We start from the raw sequence: 19,313 nt of genomic DNA on the forward strand, positions 1-19,313 counted from the left end.
CAGAATCAGAATCAGTTTATTCATGACAAAATGGGGATAATTACAGCATATACAGAAGGAGTTCCCGTAGTTAGAAACTGAAATGGGACCTCCTGTGCATGAAGACTAGAATTAATAATACAAACAACAATGGCAACATGCAAAATTTACGAATAAAGGTTTTAGGAGACAAGGCATAAATGAACAGAAAAGCAGCATATGAACGTATTAAACAGTAACAAGGCTTCGACTTAGTCAACAGAAAGTGAAACTACAAAAAGCTTTAGCTCAAGTGCTCCTATCTAAATACATGTAAAAGGAGAATTCGTTTTTCTCGGCAACCACTGCACCAAATTTGACGAGGCTGGTTGCATTTAAAAGAAAAACTTAAAATCTAGTGACTGCTGGTTTCAAATTTTTGAGTTAGATTGTCAATTTTTTATTAAAAATTGGCAAAATCGAAAATTTTCAAAAAACGAAACTATCAAGTTTACAACTCTGTAACTTAACCACTAAAAATGATAATACAATTCTGTGAATTGCATCTAATAGTACATCTAAAGCGGACAAAATTGATATGTTACACATGAATATAAAAAAATTTAATAATAGAGAAATACAACTTTTGCGAAACCGTTGTAACCAACGTAACAAATTCACGTAAGATGTAAAATGACATATTGAATTTGTCCGCTTTGAATGGTCTAATGGATGCCGTTTACAGAACCGCGATATCGGTTCTTGATGCAGAGCTATGAATTTATAAACTTCGTGCTTCTATTTTTTTCAAACGGTCAAATATTTGAAAATCGTTTTAAGAAAGTTCAAGCCCTAAATCGAAATTCCGCTTCCAACAGTCACTGGAATTTAACTTTCTCTTTCAAATGCGACAAATTTCATCAAAATCGGTCCAGGGGTTATCTCATAACAACGTTTTTGCGTTTTACATGTATTTGAATATGCCGCGTCGGAGTTGAGCCCGAGCTAAAGCTTCCTCTTAAGAAGAAAGAAAGTAAAAAAAATATACGGGAAAAAAATTGAGAAACAAAGAGAAAGTTAATCTTACTATACCCAGATGGGAAAATCTCAGGAACACAACAGAATTGGTGTAGCTAATTGCTTTACATGTGTTCAGGACGGCCAACTTCACCGCCCAGATCCAGCTTTGTTGCACAGGTTTCAATTTGTAACCTGGACATCTTGCAAGTTGTGTGGAAAATATACAATACCCGTACTCAGCCAAAGGGAACATCAAAGCTAGAAACGACGAGCTTTTATTTTCCAGTTAGCCTATCATTTGTGTTAGCAGAGCATTTAGGTTGTGAGCAGACTCCAGCTGGCCACGCTCCCTCTCAGAAGTGAAGTTGGGGCCCAGTGTTGCCGCAGCGCGGGCACAGTTGGGGTACAGTGGCGCCTTTTTGGAACACAGTGTTTCGGAGAGTAGAGGCCCGGAGAAAAGGTGTACAGCGGGTTTTGTGGGTGGAACTTGCGCTGAATTCGTGGGTTAATTGTCACCGATAATAGCTTAGGAAGCGATTCCTCACATCGCGACTACCACCGGAACCTTTGCACACGCAGACCTCGACGAACACATTGAACGGAAATGACGGGACAGTACTGACGATATATACGCTCGAAGCTTGCGTCACACATTGAAGCGTACTTAGGCTGTTTGTTTCACTGTTTCTTTATCGTGAACAAGGTTCCTATGCAGGCACAAATATCATTAAATTACGCTACTATTTCGGCTTTGCTTTATTTCGTGTGTGTGGGCATGTGCGTCCGCGCAAGTGAAGGAAGGGAGGGGGGGGCGCAGTGTTAGTGCAGATTGGGTTAAATATAAGCCCATTCATTATGCCAGTGCTGTCCTTCTTGAAAATGTAATTAGGTGAATCGCGTCCAAACGAAAACGTTAAAGTGTACCAACTGCATGCGGTAGACTTTGAATGGGCTATCAACCTTTTCAGCAAAAAAAATTTTTAATACTGCAGAACACACGAATTACCAAAACACGAAGTTAAACTGACAATAAAGGAAAATACTAATACGAGCTAGATTTAAAAATTGGGTTACTGCAACAGCTAATTCGTCGTTCGTAGCGAGAACCAACCAGTGAGAAAATGACGGAAATAGAAAAATCCCCGTCTCGCCACCAATTTCGGACTATGTGTACCTCTCACGTGACGCCAGCACTGGCTGATTAGCACAGAACGGCAAAGAGGGATGCCACGTGGTTTTTACACGAACTCGTCCGTTTTGACGCCGGTGATTCAAAATGGGGACAAGCAGCGCGGTACCTTGAATAGCAATATTCTACGCAACAAAGTAATATATTGCCACAAGAACAAAATTATCGTAGACTTCTAGACAAATAATCCATCAACCTATTATTTCCCTTAAGTGTTCCGCGTTAATTCTGAAATTCAAAAATGAAACAGCATCACAGTTCTAGAAAGCACAGCCTAGTGAGGCGGTTGTTGTTGACGACGACGATGAATAAGGCTTCAACGGGGGGCTTGTCGGTACGACATGATTTGGTTTAACTACATTACTTATCTGGTTTACTTGCAATATACGTGAGGCGACCTTTTCGTGAAGTGGTTAATTAAATGCTATAAAAAAAGTATTCATCTTCCGGAACGCGTTTCGCGGCATATATCGATGGCGTGCTTTCTCTGGCAAATCAGCGAGACGTTGAAACACCCCGACCACGTGGTCCATGTGACCACGGATAACACTGGCTCCGGCATCGGCCCTGCTCAATATTGCCGCAGCGAGCTACCGCACTACCTCCAGCACCGAAACACCCCCACCTTCCTCGCCAAGATGCTCACCGAGCACATGCGTCAAACAACGGCAAAGAAGGGATTGGGAACTCCGATTTATTGAAAGATTACGCGCTCGGAGGCTTACATTTGTTACGCTGAGGATGTTTAGGTACCTTTTGTTGTTTCACTGCGTAATATTTTGCAGAGAATAGAGACGGCCAGTGGCATATCTGTAGGGGTCAAAGAGGTCTAAAAAATAAAAAAAAAAAGCATGCTGGACTGGCATTACCCGCACTTTAGTACCACATTACTAGAAGCCAGAGCTTGCCTATACTTCTGTCCTGAAAGAGGGTGGCGACCGCTGAAATCCGCTCACGGCTAGTTTCATTTCGCTCAGTTACAGTAAATGTTAGCCTAATTTAAAAAAAAATAATAACAGCTCGTGGTTTCTGGCTAAAACGTGGCTGCGTACCGATATCATGATGAACCATAAAGTTTGGCAAGACGTTTAGGCAGGCTGCAATGGGAGCGAATGTCTCAGCCGTAGTTGCATTCTCGGCCGCTTGGCTGGGCCGAACGGCGCTAGCTCTCGGGGACTGGACGCGTCGGTTTGCACGGGCGACGGCGTTCGAAGCGCGTTCCTCGCGCATTTTCTATGCCGATCCAGGGGGGCTATTCTGTAAGAGTCCACCTAGTGGACTGTCCATTTCGGCCGCTGCTGATTGGCTAGGGCCGCCCGTCTCCTCCTCTCCCGTACAGCTGCATCCAATCAGCAGCGGCCGAAATGGACAGTCCACTAGGTGGACTCTTACAGAATAGCCCCCCAGGACAACAGACCCCGACTGGTAGCGCCACGGCGGATGACAGCGTTTTCGATGCACGTGGCAGGCTGCTCCTTTATTTTTTTTATTTTTTAATCCAGCGGCCGTGGTTTAGGCTTGCTTCTCAAGCCACTGACAGAGAGAATGACGTCGAACAATATCTGTACGGCAGAATTAACCAGCCTAAATAGCGCGGAGTAAGGAGAAAGTGCTTCGTGTGAATCCCGCTATTCGTTAACGTTTTTTTCGTGCCTATGGTAAGATGGCGGCGGTCCGGCTTTACCTTTGGGACGTCATCTTCACTCCAGCAATTCTTTTAACCTCCTTAGTAGTGGTAGAGTAATAATATTAATAACGCATTTTTCATGTTTTCTGGAAAGCATCGTCCTACAGACTTTTTCATCATGCGAGGTGGAAGCCGGTGCACCGCGAGCCTTTCCTCCTCTCCAGCTTGTGCGAGCCCGCTGCTCGAATGCGTTCCCGTCGCGTGCTGGGGAACGATATGGGCACATTTCAGCTGTTCCGTTTCAGTGTTTTAGTTGGCACACAGCACAGAACATTCGCGCAAGCCATCATGGCAGCGAAAGCAGACAGCTCGTAGATGGCGCCACTGCCTACGCAGTATGGCGGCGCCCATGAAAAAAAAAAAAGAAGGAGGGGGGGGGGGCTATCTAAGCCGACTCGCTTTATAAGAGTGCTGTCCTGCGTGTAAGCTACTCGGCCAGAGAGCAGCAGTAGCCGCGGTTAGCGAAGTCCGGACGGAAGCTTCGCTTTTAAAACGCGCGCGCCCAGCTCCGCTCCCCCACCCCACCCTCCTCCTCTCTATGGAAGGAGGAGGGGTACACGTGACAGGTCGGCCCGGTACGGTAACGAACGCGTAGCGAGAGCAGCGGAGGGGGCAACGTAGAGGCCGCCTGCCGGAGCAGGGGTCAGAGCGACGGCGCTGCCCAGCGAGTTGAGGTGGTGGTCGCTGTTGTTGCGGCGTGGGGCGGGACGCACATGAGGAAGTCCGTCGCGCTGGGCGCCTCGCTCGCGGCCTTCTTGCTGGTGGCCGCTGCCTGGCTTCGTAGCGACAGACGCCGCCGCCTCCACGACGCACCCGTCAACGGAGTCGACGATCAGGTACGCGAGTGTTCCCGCAACCGCTTCTCTCGCCGAAATGTATACCGAGTTATCGGGAACAAGCAGGTTACCTTGCGTCTTGATTTCGCTGCGCGTGTGCGCTGCAGCGTCGGATTCGCACGGTCTAACGGAGTCTTCTGCCGGCCCCAGCGCTGATAAGGTTGCGGAGGTCAACGGCTAAGCATTTGCTGTAATTGTAACTTTATTTTTCCTTTCTATTGCGAGGTATGTTGAGCTTGTTACCTGTTTCTTGACTTGTTCTTATTACGTTACTGTACTCGTTTTCTCTTTACGCTCTCTAAAAATGCTAGCGCTGTATTCCATGATTCTGGGACACGGACCCAGTCATGCCTTCTCACGCTTTTTTCCCGTGTACGAAACATCAGTAAGATGTTGAATAAATTTATTTATTTATTTATTTATTTATTTATTTATTCATTCATTCATTTATTACTTGCTTGCGTACTTACTTACTTACTTACTTACTTATCTTTAATGAACATGTTTATCTGTATTGAAATTAAATGAGTAGTGGCACGACAATTCTTTCTTTTTCTTTTCGTTTCTGAGTTGAATGACAATCACCTGGAAGCCTGTAGTGACAAGCCTCAGCACACCCTGAATAATTTATTACACAATACTGAAACCGTAACTAGGCTGGTTTCATAAGCACCAATTGAAGTGGGAGGTAAGGCGACCAGTAGGTAAGCTCTCCCAAGTAACAAAGTACCTAATAAAAAAACGACAAAGAATGAAAGTGTCCAGCTCAAGAGATCAGATAGAATTCGCGGAACTGTCAAAACTAATCAACAAGGAGAAAATAAGGGATATACGAAATTATAACGTGATAAAGACTGAGGAAGCAGTAAAAATGGACGCAGCCTTAAAACAGTGAGAATGAAACTTGGCATAGAACAAACCAAGATGTATGCATTGCAAAATAAGCACGGTAATGTCATCAGCAATCTCGAAGATATAGTAAAAGCAGCGTAAGACTTCTATACTGACCTGTACAGTACCCAAAGCAGCCACGATGCCTTCATTCAAAGTAGTAATGAACAGGTTACAGAGGCTCCTTCTATAACTAGCGATGAAGTTAGAAGCGCCTTGCAAGACAGGAAAAAGGGAAAGCGGCAGGAGAATATGGACCACCAGTCCATTTAATCAAAGTTAGTGGAGACGTAATGCTTGAAAAACTAGCGGCCCTTTATACGAACTGCCTATCGACTTCAAGAGTCCCAGAGAGCTGGAAGAATGCCAACATTATACTAATCCACAAAAAGGGAGACGTTAAAGAATTGAAAAATTATAGGCCATTTAGCTTACTTCCAATATTATGTAAAGTATTCGCCCAGATTACCTCCAATAGAATAAGAGCAACACTAGAGTCTACTCAACCAAGGGAAGAGGCAGGTTTCAGGAAGGGATATTTAACAATTGATCACATCCACGTCATCAATCAGGTAATCGAGAAATCCGCAGAATACAATAAGCCTCGCTATATGGCTTTCATAGATTACAAAAATGCATTTGATTCAGTAGAGATACCAAAAGTCACAGAGGCATTACGTAATCAAGGAGTACAGGACGCTTACGTAAATATCTTGGAAATTGTCTACAGAGATTCCACAGCCACCTCAATTATCCACAAGAAAAGTAGGAAGATACCTATAAAGAAAGGGGTCAGGCAAGGAGACACAATCTCTCCAATGCTATTCACCGCATGCTTGGAAGAAGTATTCAAGCTATTAAACTGGAAAGGCTTAGGAGTAAGGATCAACGGCGAATATCTCAGCAACGTTAGATTTGCAGATGACATTTTCCTGTTCAGCAACGCTGGGAACGAATTACAACAAATGATTGAAGACCTTAAAAGAGAGAGTGTAAGAGTGTGGTTGAAGATTGATATGCAGAAGAGAAAGATAATGATCAGTAGCCGGGCAAGGGAACAAGAGTTCAGGATCGCCAGTCAGCCTCTAGAGTCTGTGAAGGAGCGCGTTAACCTAGGTCAATTACTCGCAGGGGACCCTGATCATGAAAAAAAGACTTACAGAAGAATAAAAAATGGGTTCGAGGGCATTCGGCAGACGTTGTCATATCCTGACTGGAAGCTTACCATTCTTATTAAAGAGAAAAGTGTACAGTCAATGCATTCTACCGGTGCTGACATATGGGGCAGAAGCTTGGAGACTGACAAAGAAGCTCGAAAACAAGTTAAGGACCGAGCAAAAAGCGATGGAACGAAGAATATTAGGCATAACGTTAAGAGACATGAAGAGAGCGGTGTAAATGAGAGAGAATACAGGGATAGCCGACATTCTAAATGGCATTAGGAGAAAGAAATGTAGCTGGGCAAGTCATGTAATGCGTAGGTTAGATAACCGGTGGACTATTATGGTTAAAGATTGGGCGCCAAGAGAAGAGAAGCGCAGTCGAGGACGGCGGAAAACTAGGTGGGGTGATGAAATTAAGAAATTCGCTGGCGCTAGCTGGAATCGGTTGGCGCAGGACAGGGGTAACTGGAGATCACAGGGAGAGGCCTTCGTCCTGCAGTGGACACGAAATAGGCTGATGATGATGATGAATAGCTTTTGTAGAAGCAGTTTTGCTTTCGATTAACAGTGAGACTGTGTGTCATGACGCAGTACGCAGTCACGCTGGAGCGGATCATGATCATCGCAACATTTTGGCACTCTCTCCGGCTCGCCAGATCGTCTTCTATGCTTCTAGATCGGGCCGAGCAACGCCTATAGCAGCCAGGGTGCCTCGATGTCAGCGTCACCTCGTGGTATCGAGACACCCTAATAACAGCATACCATGACGACTGCGCGAGTCAGACCGAGTGCCGAAAAGCCGCGATGATTGCTGCCACGTGACCATCTCTTCTCTGTATGGAAGAACCAGTGTTGCTCAGTATATATATATATATATATATATATATATATATATATATATATATATATTTATATCGCGGGAAAAAATCAACAATGCGACAATAGTGGATTTCGGAAGTCCCTCGAATGAACCTCAAGAATGCAACGCGAATAGTGAAATATCTTTCGTCCGGGACTGCTATTCCGAACACCGTAAAATTAAGCCATATTGTCACACATCGAGCCACGGGGCTAGTTATACCGCCTATCTTAATGGCTTGAAACGTCAACATTGCGGAATTCGACAGCATGAGCGACACATGGGGATGCCCATCCAGCTTACAATCGGCCACTCGTACCAGATATCCGCCTGGTTGGGGACACACTGAACTAAAGAGCAAAGAAATGGAAACTGTCGTAAGCTGTATAATAATGCCCACGGGAAAGAGGTGCGTAATATCGAATATAACGTTACAAGGATGTAGGCCCAGTTTTGATTAACAGCGTTAGAACAGGGATTGAAGGCGGAAGTCAACGCTTCCACAAGGGTGACTTCTCGAAAGGGGCATGCTATAGTCGAAGGAATTTCTCCTGCTGAAACGTGGGCTTCAGCGTCATTCCTTGTTCAAGGACTGTTCGTCACACCACCTTCCTGTGAGCCACTGGCACGACACATGCAATGGGACTGGAGCTTGGAAATGCGGCACATTTTCGGCCCCGTGGCAAAGCACCGCCCGCGGTTTAGGCGCCACGAAAGCGCTGCAAAAGTTCTTGCAGGCCACGAGCCTTAACTAAACTTTGTAAATATCTCTATAATATACATCTGTGTGCGTGTTTGTGTCACTGTGTGTGCAGTTAAGTGTTTGTCACTGTATACATCATAATCGTCGCCCTGCACCTGGAGTAGCATGTCAGGCGAACAGCCAGGCAAGCATCTCCAGCGTATCATTAAAGCTTGTATCTCTCTCTCTTTCTCATGTTCTGGGCCAGGAGAGAGAATATTGCTTCCCTCGCCTGAAGCGTGGGAAGCAATATTCTGGGACCCGAGCCTGGAGGTTCAACTTCGGGCTATGGAAAGAGCGAACGAGGTGGCTGTAAGACCACGGCCGCTAGATAAACAAAAAGGTCCTTTTTTTTTTTATCCAGCAGCTGTGGTAAGGCATTGCCTAGTAGCCACCCCTCACTAAACCAAATTGATGAAATAAAGTTGTGTCCTGCTCCTCCTGTTCTGGGTCCGTCTTAATTTGCGTTTATTACGGCCGCTAGATAAACAAAAAGGTCCTTCTTTTTTTTTATCCAGCGGCTGTGGTAAGGCATTGCCTGGTAGCCACCCCTCACTAAACCAAACTGATGAAATAAAGTCGTTTCCTGCTCCTCCTGTTCTGGGCCCGTCTTTATTTGAGTTTATTTCTTCTTCTTCTTTAATTACACGCTGTGTCACACGTGGGCCGCTTGCGTGTCCAGGAGGCGCAGGTCTGGTCCGAGCAGGCTCGCCGCGTGCGACTGCTGGAGGAAGCGTGCGCGAGGCAGGACCGCGACTTGCTGGGCCCGCACTACTTGGGCAGCCGCAGCAACCGTCGCCTCGGCAAGCCCACGCATTGCCCGCCCCGTCTGTGCCCCATCTTCGTGGACGACCGCCGGAAAGTGGCCCTCTGTTTCGTGCCCAAGGTGAGGAAATGTATTCATAATGGTAACAGCGCGAAAAAGAGAGAGAGAAACAACTTTACTGGCCCACAATGAAACGGAGTGTGTTAAGCGTCTGATGGGGTGACTCCCTCTTCACGGGCTCCATATGCTTCCAGGGCCGCCTGGTCCCTGTGGATCAGTCGGAGCTGGTCTTCCAGGGCGGGGCTGGATAGCATGGTCTCCCATCGCTCGACGACGACGGAGCGAAAGGACACAGGACGAGCGCTCGTCCTGTGTCTTTTCGCTCCATCGTCGTCTTGTTCGCGCCCTTACCGTTATGAATGTATACCAACTCGCCCAACTTTCCACTTTAACGGGACAATGTAGGCGGTCTTGTCCATGGATGCAAACCGATCACATACCCACTGCTCGTCATAGGTCAAACACTCGTATGCGTGCGCGAAGCAGGCAGCACACGATACACGCTCGCGTTTGGTCCGAAGTACGACGTGTCGTGCCGATCGATTGCGCCTAACAAGTTCCCAGCAGACTTCAAAGGCTCCAGCACGGTCCGGCCGCCGGACAGGCCATCTCTCAAGCGCGGTTTCATGGGGACGATCACTTTGGCGGTATACGATCGCTCTCGCGAGATTTCGTGAGACTCGGCACCTGGTGCGTCGGTGTCTACGACTGTCCCAGCAATCCTGCAGCGCTTTGAGAAGACAACGTGTTTGGCACTGTCCGAGGAATATGTGGTAGCCCGTAGACGGCCATGCGTCAGGTGCCGAGTCACGCGAAATATCGCGAGAGCGATCGTGTGTGATCGTGATCCCCATGTGTAATCGCGCGTTATGTCGTAGGCCGCGCCGTCCCAGACTACTCGTACGGCAACAACCGTATCCAACAGGTTCAGCAGTCGGAACGATCATCTTTCCTGAATACGAGTCCCATATAACACGTCGCGCCGCACCACGTGCCTGCTACGACGCGGCATCCGACACGACGAGCGGCGCAGGCATACCGTATAGACTCGTGTAAGAGCCGCACTTTCTTTTTCCACAATTTTGACGAAGTGCGGCCCTTTCACGGGACTAGACCTTTTGGTCACAATGGTGCCGGCGCAGCCAGTCTAGTAACGTTGGGCGCAGCCATCACTTAGGCGCACCCCGGATCCCCGGATGTACTACTGCATCAGAGGTCAACGCGAAGTACGCAGAGCGCGAAAATTTGCCGACGCGCGCGGGTGCGCCATCGGAGCACCGAACGCGATTGCTTCTGCGTGGGAAATTTCTTTTTTCCAGATTATGTGCTGCCAAGTTGGAGGTGTAGCCCTTACATGGGTGCGGCCCTTACACTAGTCTATACGGTATATGCTTCCGTCAAAAAGCTCCCAATTCGTCGGACGACGCGTAGGAAAGATGGCTGCTCCAAGTGCTTACGCTTGAGGACATGCTTGAGGCAAACCGATCGTCTAACGTTTTGACGCATGCATTACGCGCTTAACGCTGAAATTAGATATAGAGCAACAACCCTCGCTCGGGCCGACGCCGCTATTTCATTGTTTCCCTTCTCCTTTCGTAGCAGCAAAGCGCATTAAATGTGTCACGTGACATGACGTCAGCAATGGGGAGGCCGAATTATGACACCAGGGTTATGTCGTGGGCTATCGGCGCGTTCGTGGATTGATTTACGCTTTACAAAACGCGAAGTTATCGATAGGAGCGTCGCCGACTTTCCAGATGACGCCTTGCGACCAGCAGGTTGACAGCTTGTCACAAATTCAGTACAAGCTCCACCCACAAAACCGCAATGCACCTGTGCTCTGTGCCTCCGCGGCACACAGTTCGAGCGACACAGAAAGAAGTGCGCAGCTACATTGATGTCATGGCAAAAGGCGAACGTAATTGGCTGGCGCATTCACACAAATATGAGCTCGGGCTGTGTATTTGACACGGCATTCCTAGGCTCACACCGACTTACAGCTATAGCTATAGATCGAAGCCAACCAGTGGTAGGTATAAACAGAGGAACGGAACAACTAGTACGTGGCAAATTGTGCTTTCTCTAATTTGTAAATTGGTATATTCGATAACTGGGGTGTATAGCGCGTTATCAGTGAATCGCGTGAACGCGGCATACTAAGCTGAGATCGACTGAGCCCTAAGCATGAAGTCACCAACACCAACCGTCGTCTGCAGTTTTCACTGTGCATGTTCTATAGCATCTCCCGTTAACGTACATGTCTTAAACAGTAATCACAACACTGATCCGAATATTCCATTCTTCAAAGTTAAGACGCATCCAAGGGCGGAAGAAAAGCTTTAGGGCAGGAAAGAGCTCTTTCCTGTCCTAAAGCTTTTTTTTTCCTCCTTAGGTTGCGCCATGACTTTGGGGAATAAGAACCAACTAGCCCATCATCATCATCATCATCATCAGCCTTTGTTACTTTGTTACTTTTGTCCTTTGTTACTTGGGACAGCTTGCCTACTGGTTGCCTTGGTAATCTTCGGGGAATCAGATGAACCAACTATAGCCCAGCAACAAGCGCTGATACGCACACTCCGTGCTGCTGGCGCAGGTGGCCTCGACATCGCTGAAGTCCCTGTTCGCATCCCTGCTGCTGATCAACGCCACTTCAGGCAAGGGAAACGACGACGACGACGCGCTGCACGCCTTGTTCAACGAGCGGGTCTTCCGGATCGGTCCCACACACTGGCCGCGCAGCAAGCTCCGCCAGTACACCAGGGTGAGTGTGTGAAGCGGTAAGCACGCGTTCAGTCAAAAGCTATTCGATCCGTCCGAGGACTCCTGTCTGAATGCGTGGGAACGGAGAAATCGCTTTTCTCAGCGATTTGGTGAGGTTTGTTGCATACAAAAAAAAGTTATCATAATGAGTAAATGAAGTCAAGACCTGATGGCTCCAAGCTAGAATTTTCTTTATTTAGGACGTCAATTTTATTACAAAATTGGTGAAACTTGAAAATTTCGAAAAAAGGAAGGAACCTATTCATCAAGTTTAGAAACTAGCTCAGCAATAAAAAAAGCAGCATCAACAATCGTATAAAGTTAACTTAAATATACATCTAAAACGGGAAAAAAATCACGTAATGCATTAATTTGTGAGTGGGACTTCTACAAAGCCTTCGGAAACGTAGAAATTTCACGTAAGTTGTAAATTCATATACAGTGTGATAATGATTAAGTTTCACGGAAATTTCGCAAATCGCCTGTGGCAGATAGCGTAATTATTGTCGTTGCGCTGGATTCTTCGAAGAGGCGAACATTACCAGCACGAGAAACACATATTGCACTAAGTGTCAAAAATTTACTAAATAATTTCTCAAATAATTGCTTGGCTGCACATATTGCAAATTACGATTCTTAGCTCTTGAGTTTGCAAGACGCATCTACTTGAAATGAATTTGCGGCATGACACCACTTTCGAGATGTTATTTCCCAAAGTGTGGGACGAAATACATGGGCGTTCTAGTTACTTTTGCGCTTCAAAGCATAATAGAGCTTTTCTTTCTTTTTTTTTTAATGTAAGTGGACCAACAGCACGTGCATTTCTACGGGGAGTTTTATGGCGCGTATCTCCAAACTGGCGCCATTCTGGAAATTACCCGCCGTGGTTGCTCAGTGGCTATGGTGTTGGGCTGCTAAGAACGAGGTCGCGGGATTGAATCCCGGCCACAGCGGCCGCATTTCGATGGGGACGAAAACACCCGTGTATTTAGATTTAGGTGCTCGTTAAAGAACCCCGGGTGGTCGAAATTTCCGTAGTCCCCCACTACGGCGTGCCTCATAATCAGAAAGGGATTTTGGCACGTAAAACCCCATAATTCTTTTTCTGGAAATTCATTTCAACCATATGGACACGCCTGACAAACTCAGCGGCTACAATTCGTAAGTTGCAATTAGTCGTAAACAGGAGAAAGGCGGGAGACAGAAATTCAAGACGATGAGTAAAACGAGAAAAAGGTGAAAGCGGGAACTGTGCCATAAAGTAATTAATTATTAGATTAATTAGTCAAAGTTTGTTAATTCTTTGAATAATTATGTAAATTTTCAATCCAAATAATGTCCGCCTCTCTGAACAATCCCGCTCAAGCACTAGAATTATGTTATCTGCAACAGGCGGTTTGAAAAATTCCATAAAACTTAAGAGGAAGCTTTAGCGCGGGTGCGTCAATCTAAATAATGTAAAAGGAGAATTCGTTTTTATCGGCAACCACTGCACCAAATTTGACGAGGTTTGTTGCATTTAAAAGAAAAACTTAAAATCTAGAGACGGCTGGTTTCTAAGTCTTGATTTAGATCAAGTTTTTATCAAAAATGTGCAAAAATCGAACATCTTCAGAAAGCGAAACTATCAAGTTTACAACTCCTTCACTCAGCAAGGAAAATTGGTATCACAGTTCTGTGAATTGCACCTGATAGTACATCTAAAGCGAACAAAATTGATATGTTACACGCGAATCTTTAAAAAATTCAGTAATATGGAAATACAACTTTTACAGAACCCGTGTACACAACGTAAAAAATTCACGTAAGATATAAATCGGCATATCGATTTTGTCCGCTTTGAATTATATAATGGATGCCGTTTACAGAACCGCGATATATGTTGTTGGTGCAGAGCTATGAATTTATAAACTTCGTGAGTCTATCTTTTTCGAACTTCCGAATTTTGGAAAATCGCTTTCGCGAAATTCAGGCCCCAAATCGAAATTCGGCTTCCAACAGTCACTAGAATTTAGCTTTCTCTTTCAAATGCAGCAAATTTTATTAAAATCGGTCCTGGGGTTATCTAAGAAAAACGTTTTGCGTTTTACATGTATTTGAATAGGCCGCGTCGGAGTTGGCCCGAGCTAAAGCTTCCTCTTAAGAGGAAGCTTTAGGTGAAGCAGGCGCTAAGCACTCTCCGTACGTGGGCCGATCCCGAAGATAGTGCGATGCCGGCCCGACCCGCGGCGGAGCTGCACTTCGCTGGTCATCCTTCTTCAGAGCGGAAGGGCGCTGAGTTGTTTTATAAGTAGCCACAGAATCCTTCCGAAAAATATACGGAATGCACTTTACAAATTTTTTATACCTACGTGCTACGTGTAAATACTCGTATCGTATATTGAATATCTGTAGCGTTACAAAAATGAAGGGTACCAACATGGCGGCGCCTTTGCGGTTGCCACTTTTTTCGCACAGCTATTTCCTCTAGAGTATACTAACGCTACATGGTGCTGCCTTGATGCGCGCCTCGTTTCCGGCGCGCCCGAATGTACGAGATCACGTGCTCGAGCACGCGCTATACTATATACGGCAGGGACAGAGGGAGAGCCCGACCCTCCTCCTCCAGCCCGGCCCTGGCTGCCGCCAACTAATGTTCCTAGATGTACCCGCAACGGCCACCACGTGCGCCCGCATATGCGGCCCGCTCGCCGTTGCTGCGGGTGTCAGGGAGAGCATGCGAGGGCCCTCCGAGATGGCTAGTGTAAAGTCCCTTAAACTTCGTAATGTAGCGACACTCTCCTCCTTCACTCCTCCCGTTTCTCCTCTTTTACACTCTCCCTCCGCGACCGTGGCGCCGTCTACACCGCTCGAGCGTAGCAACGGCGCCAACATACGCTCCTCACTACTCCGCAGACGCTTCTCGAGCGAAAATGGCGCTGAAGCGCGGCGCGAGGGCCCACGTGATGTTACTAGGCCAATAGCGACGCGGCGTCGGCCTCGGCCAGAGCGCGCGATGAGGAGGCGGCATTCTTCAAAGCGTGACGCTACTTTACGAAGTTTAAGGCATAGAGTTTCCTACAAAAACAGTAATTTTTGTAGGAAACTCTATGGTTTAAGGGTCTTTAGGCCAGTGGCTTCGTGCGCGCTGTCTTCCCGCGCGCCTCGTGTCGAAGGCTGCGTTACCTGAACTCTGGAGACGCGGCACAGTTGAAATGGCGAACCGAGCGGCAGGCGCTTTCGTCAGGCCACCGTTGCGACAGGCGAGTGCCCGCGGTCGTCGAGTGAGATTCATGCCTGCCAGTGCGCACGTAACACCGAGCCTGTTAATTTAGTGAGTGAATGTTTACTGCGATGTATCGACCTAAAAAAAACTACGAAATTTAATTCGTGGAATTGTCCAATTCCTTGCGATCGCTATCAATGCCTTTGGGGAGAAAATGCGCGTTTTTATTTCTAGTGTGAAACCTTGTGACCGTGCACAGACCCAACCGCGCATCGATCTCTTCGCCCACTGACTTACACCCATGACCTAAACGCACCGATTCACTCACTCACTCATTGCCATATCGCTTCGAAACGCAGGTGCTTTTCGTGCGGCATCCCTTCGAGCGTCTAGTCTCGGCCTTCGAGGACAAGGCCGGCGGACCTAGGGACAGGGAGCGCTTCTTTTACGACGTCTACTGGGACCGCATCATGGCCGGCAGCAGAAGCAGCAACGCCACGGACAACTCGACCCGCGTCACGTTCCCGCAGTTCGTGGACTACTTACTTCGGGTCCCGGTCTCCCAGTGGGACGACCACTGGGCCCCGTTCTACTCGCGCTGCGAACCGTGCCTGTTCCGGTACAACTTCGTCGGCCACCTGGAGACGGCCGGCAGAGACATGGCGCTGCTGTGGCGACGCATGGGCCTGCCCCCGCCCGAGTCCTCAACGCTGGAGCGCCGTAACGCGAAGCCTCGACGGCATCGGCGGTACTTCGACCAGCTGACGGCGAGTCAGGTGGACGGACTGTACCGGCGGTACTTCTACGACTTCGTGCTTTTCGGCTACGATCACCGCGGCTACCTCAGTTCCGAGGGAACGCCACTGCAGACGCACTAGTGATGGTCTCGTCGCTTAATTGGTGCAACCATATAGTGAGAAACTCTATGGCGCAACCATTTTACGTTGCGCCGAAACAGGACTGCGTGTGAACGAGGCCTGGTGTGTGGACCACTGTGTAGGCCATGTGATTACCGCACAACACGCTGATCAAGCAGGCTCGAGACAGAGATCGGATCGCGCCAGGTGCGCGCGACGAGTTCGCGTCCTCGCCGGACCTGCAATAAAGTTTATTCACTCACTCACTCGAGACACGTGGTACGACGCGCGGTCATAGAATAAGGAACCGTGTATTGAGTGGCTCGTCGAAGAATTGCTCCACCTGTCGAAATCTGGAAGGAAAAAGTATTCACTCGAACGTGACATGAAGCTGGAACGGATATGCCTTTTCGTAAAACCTGCACCTCATTGCACCATGCTTATATGTTGGACGTATCCTCTTCGGTCCTACGAATGCACAAATGCAAACCATTTTTTGTGAAGCTCTTTCATTTGGCTTCCTGTCGATAGAAACGAACACAGAAAAATTTGAAATGCGGGAAATTAAACGATTGTATCAAAATTTGATGGTACCCGTTTGGTACTCTGGGCCTCAGCCTGTGTGAAACGCGAGGAAGCAGTTGCGGTTCTGCAAACATAGAAAAACACCGCACTTCAGGCATCTGACTCTTGATTTCCCACTACATCCTGGGTAGTGGCACTTTGATACGGAAACTTTTCGTGTTGAGGGAAGCACCAAACCTAGTCTTACCGCAGTTTCATCAGGTGTAAGTGGGATAATCTTGCTGCGCTTCACTGTACTCTGTGAGGGTCGCTCCTTAATTTCTGAAGTCTGGCCTGATCTTAGCTGCTTACTAGCGTCAGCTTTGGTCATGTTAACGTTGGTTATGTTAACTCTGAATGCTGAACGATCAAGTCAGTCTTTGTCTGGAGTCAGCGCCCTTTCGCAGTCTCTCTGGTATTCGATCCAACTGTAGCAGCACGCGAGATCGAAAAAATGCGTGAAAACTCGTACTGTCCACTTGCGCGTTCGGGGAGAAATTCGATAGTACGAGATGTAGCGATCGATTTGGTCGACTCCACCCATATTTGTATTTGCTGACCACGTCTGACTGCGTGATATCAACTTTTTCATATTTTATCCATCTCTTGCATTTGCCTTCCGGCTCAATCTCTAATGCAGTGGAAAGGAGAAGGACTGATTTGGTGTCCTTCCACATTAAGCTGCACATTATCACTCCGAATTTTACAGCGCGATTGCCAAAGCTGGATTCACCCAATAAAAATTTTTATTCTCTCTCTCTGTCCTCGTTGCATCGACTTGTCTTGAGGCATTGGTGCTGCTACGCCGCCTGTTCTGTTTGCCATCACAGTAGCTGTGAGGAATACCTTCTTCTCAAGGAGGTATTCTCAACGGGCTTGAAGCCAGTGAAATATCTATCAGTAACAACAATGTTGGGTCACACCTTCCGTCTCTACAAGCTTTTTCACAAAACTGGCTCCCAGGCCCAGCTGCTTCAGATCATCCTCTCGGACAGTTCCCTTCCCGACGTAAACGACAAAGTCAAGGACAAGGCCACCAGCTGATGCCATAGCAAAATTCTTTTAGGCCAAGAGGGCTCGGATTACTGAAGGCGAGATATGCTTCTTGCGGTAAGAAGGATTTGAACGCGCGAATTTCGATTCGTAGTGAGCTGCAGTCTTTGGAACTTTCATACCCATTTGGATACCCGGAGACCGAGAAAGCTATATTTGTTGAAGCAAGGTTAGGACGTACGGGTTAGTTGGTATTCCATGGTTTAATATTTGTTGGATGCGGAGTTTTAATGTGCGTCCGATCGCTCCCGGAATCGTACAGTTTTGTGTCTTCTGCTGCGCACTTCGACCGTAATAACGACATGATTATCGCGCCATGACGCGCAAAATCTACGCATCGACGTCCGGTGACGCCAGGGCCTTAAGAAAGGCGTCCCCCATGCGATCCGTGAGGATGCCACTTTGAGGCATTGTTGTGAAGCTAATGTCATCAGGACGGTGCCAACTAAGACGTGCACACCCATGCAGGGGCACGTGTTAATTTAGAGTGTGCCAGCAGCCGACCAGCTTTCCCGGTACGCCATAGGGCCCCAAGTGCGAACCGCCGATGCAAGCTACTACGAGGCTGCGAACATAGCGAGGGCACCACGCTGCGTGAATATGTTAGTGTTGGTTCGATAGCCATGAACCGTCACGCTTTCTTGCGTTTACGTCACTTCCTGGCGCTACACCGTACACTCGCGGACAACTTTCCGTGGCTATGGAGGGAAAGCTACGGGGGTGGAGCGTCTGCCCATGTGTTACCGCGCCAAGTAGTCCGCCGGCGTTTTGACAGCGCGACAGGAATTGCGTTTGCCTAGACGCGGAAGGGAAAAGCCGCAAAATAAGTAAACGTTTACATTCACTGGTGCGTTTTGTCTTATTTAACTGTTGCTCATAAGGTGTTCGTTTTCCCTTCTACAGCTTAAACTAACGTCAGGGCCGGATTGAGAAAAATGGGGGCCCTGGGCTAATGCGCATGCATGCCCCCTTTCCCTATACTGACACCCCCACCCCCCCTGTCGCCTGCTACGCTACTAGAAATATGCCATGTTTCATTTTAATTCCACCAAATTAAAAAGAACAAAGTGCGATGAACGGTATTATTATTATTGTCATTATTATAAGGAAAACAACAAAACTTGCTTGAAACGCGTGCTGTTGTAAACACCAACACATATGTTCACTTTGCGATTAATCGGCATTCTGTTTTCAGCAAAAGCTAGACTTTAAGGAAAAGTTTAGTGCACTAATACGAACAAGAACATAGAAAAGACAACACAGCTCAGATGTCGATCCTTCTGAAGCTAGGCTTTGTTTGCATGACTAAGTTTAATCCCGTGAGGAGACGCATGGTTGTATACAAAATATTCTTTATTAAAATTCAAGCATCAGACTGCAGTAATCGTTATACACGTTACTCTATAAATATGCAATAGATATATACAATACTTAAGGCAATACAAACACCATAAAAATGCACTAGAATACACATGAAAATTACCAACTGTAACTACAAAACGTTATTTGAAAATATTTTCGTTAAAGGTAAGACAAGCAAGGACGACACCAAATAAACGTGGCACTATCAAAAACAACAAAAACACAGTTCTTTATAAGCACGCTAAATATCACAAGAACAAGAGACGAACAACAAAGATTTTCATATCTTGAGTTACGCTGCTCAACGTTTCATTGGCAACGTGGAGGCTGGGAGGCGA

The 19,313-nt window shown here is 47.1% G+C and overlaps 1 protein-coding gene across 1 annotated transcript; it reads left to right on the plus strand.

Annotated features, from left to right (window-relative positions):
- The first annotated feature begins 4,428 nt into the window (after positions 1-4,428).
- Positions 4,429-17,333, plus strand: LOC142589731 (carbohydrate sulfotransferase 8-like). Its single transcript, XM_075701294.1, has 4 exons — positions 4,429-4,690; positions 9,028-9,231; positions 11,768-11,935; positions 15,499-17,333. The coding sequence occupies exons 1-4, from the start codon at positions 4,568-4,570 to the stop codon at positions 16,015-16,017; spliced, it is 1,014 nt and encodes a 337-aa protein (XP_075557409.1). The 5' UTR covers positions 4,429-4,567; the 3' UTR covers positions 16,018-17,333.
- Positions 17,334-19,313: the final 1,980 nt, after the last annotated feature.

This window comes from Dermacentor variabilis, chromosome 8, assembly GCF_050947875.1.
Source record: "Dermacentor variabilis isolate Ectoservices chromosome 8, ASM5094787v1, whole genome shotgun sequence".
Lineage (NCBI taxonomy): Eukaryota > Metazoa > Arthropoda > Arachnida > Ixodida > Ixodidae > Dermacentor > Dermacentor variabilis.

Bases quoted from the DNA above. Each gene is read 5' to 3' on its own strand.
- LOC142589731 (XM_075701294.1), top strand. From the start codon at position 4,568: ATGAGGAAGTCCGTCGCGCTGGGCGCCTCGCTCGCGGCCTTCTTGCTG. The intron at 4,691-9,027 runs GTACGCGAGTGT...TTGCGTGTCCAG, and splicing joins TCAACGGAGTCGACGATCAG to GAGGCGCAGGTCTGGTCCGA. The intron at 11,936-15,498 runs GTGAGTGTGTGA...TTCGAAACGCAG, and splicing joins AGCTCCGCCAGTACACCAGG to GTGCTTTTCGTGCGGCATCC.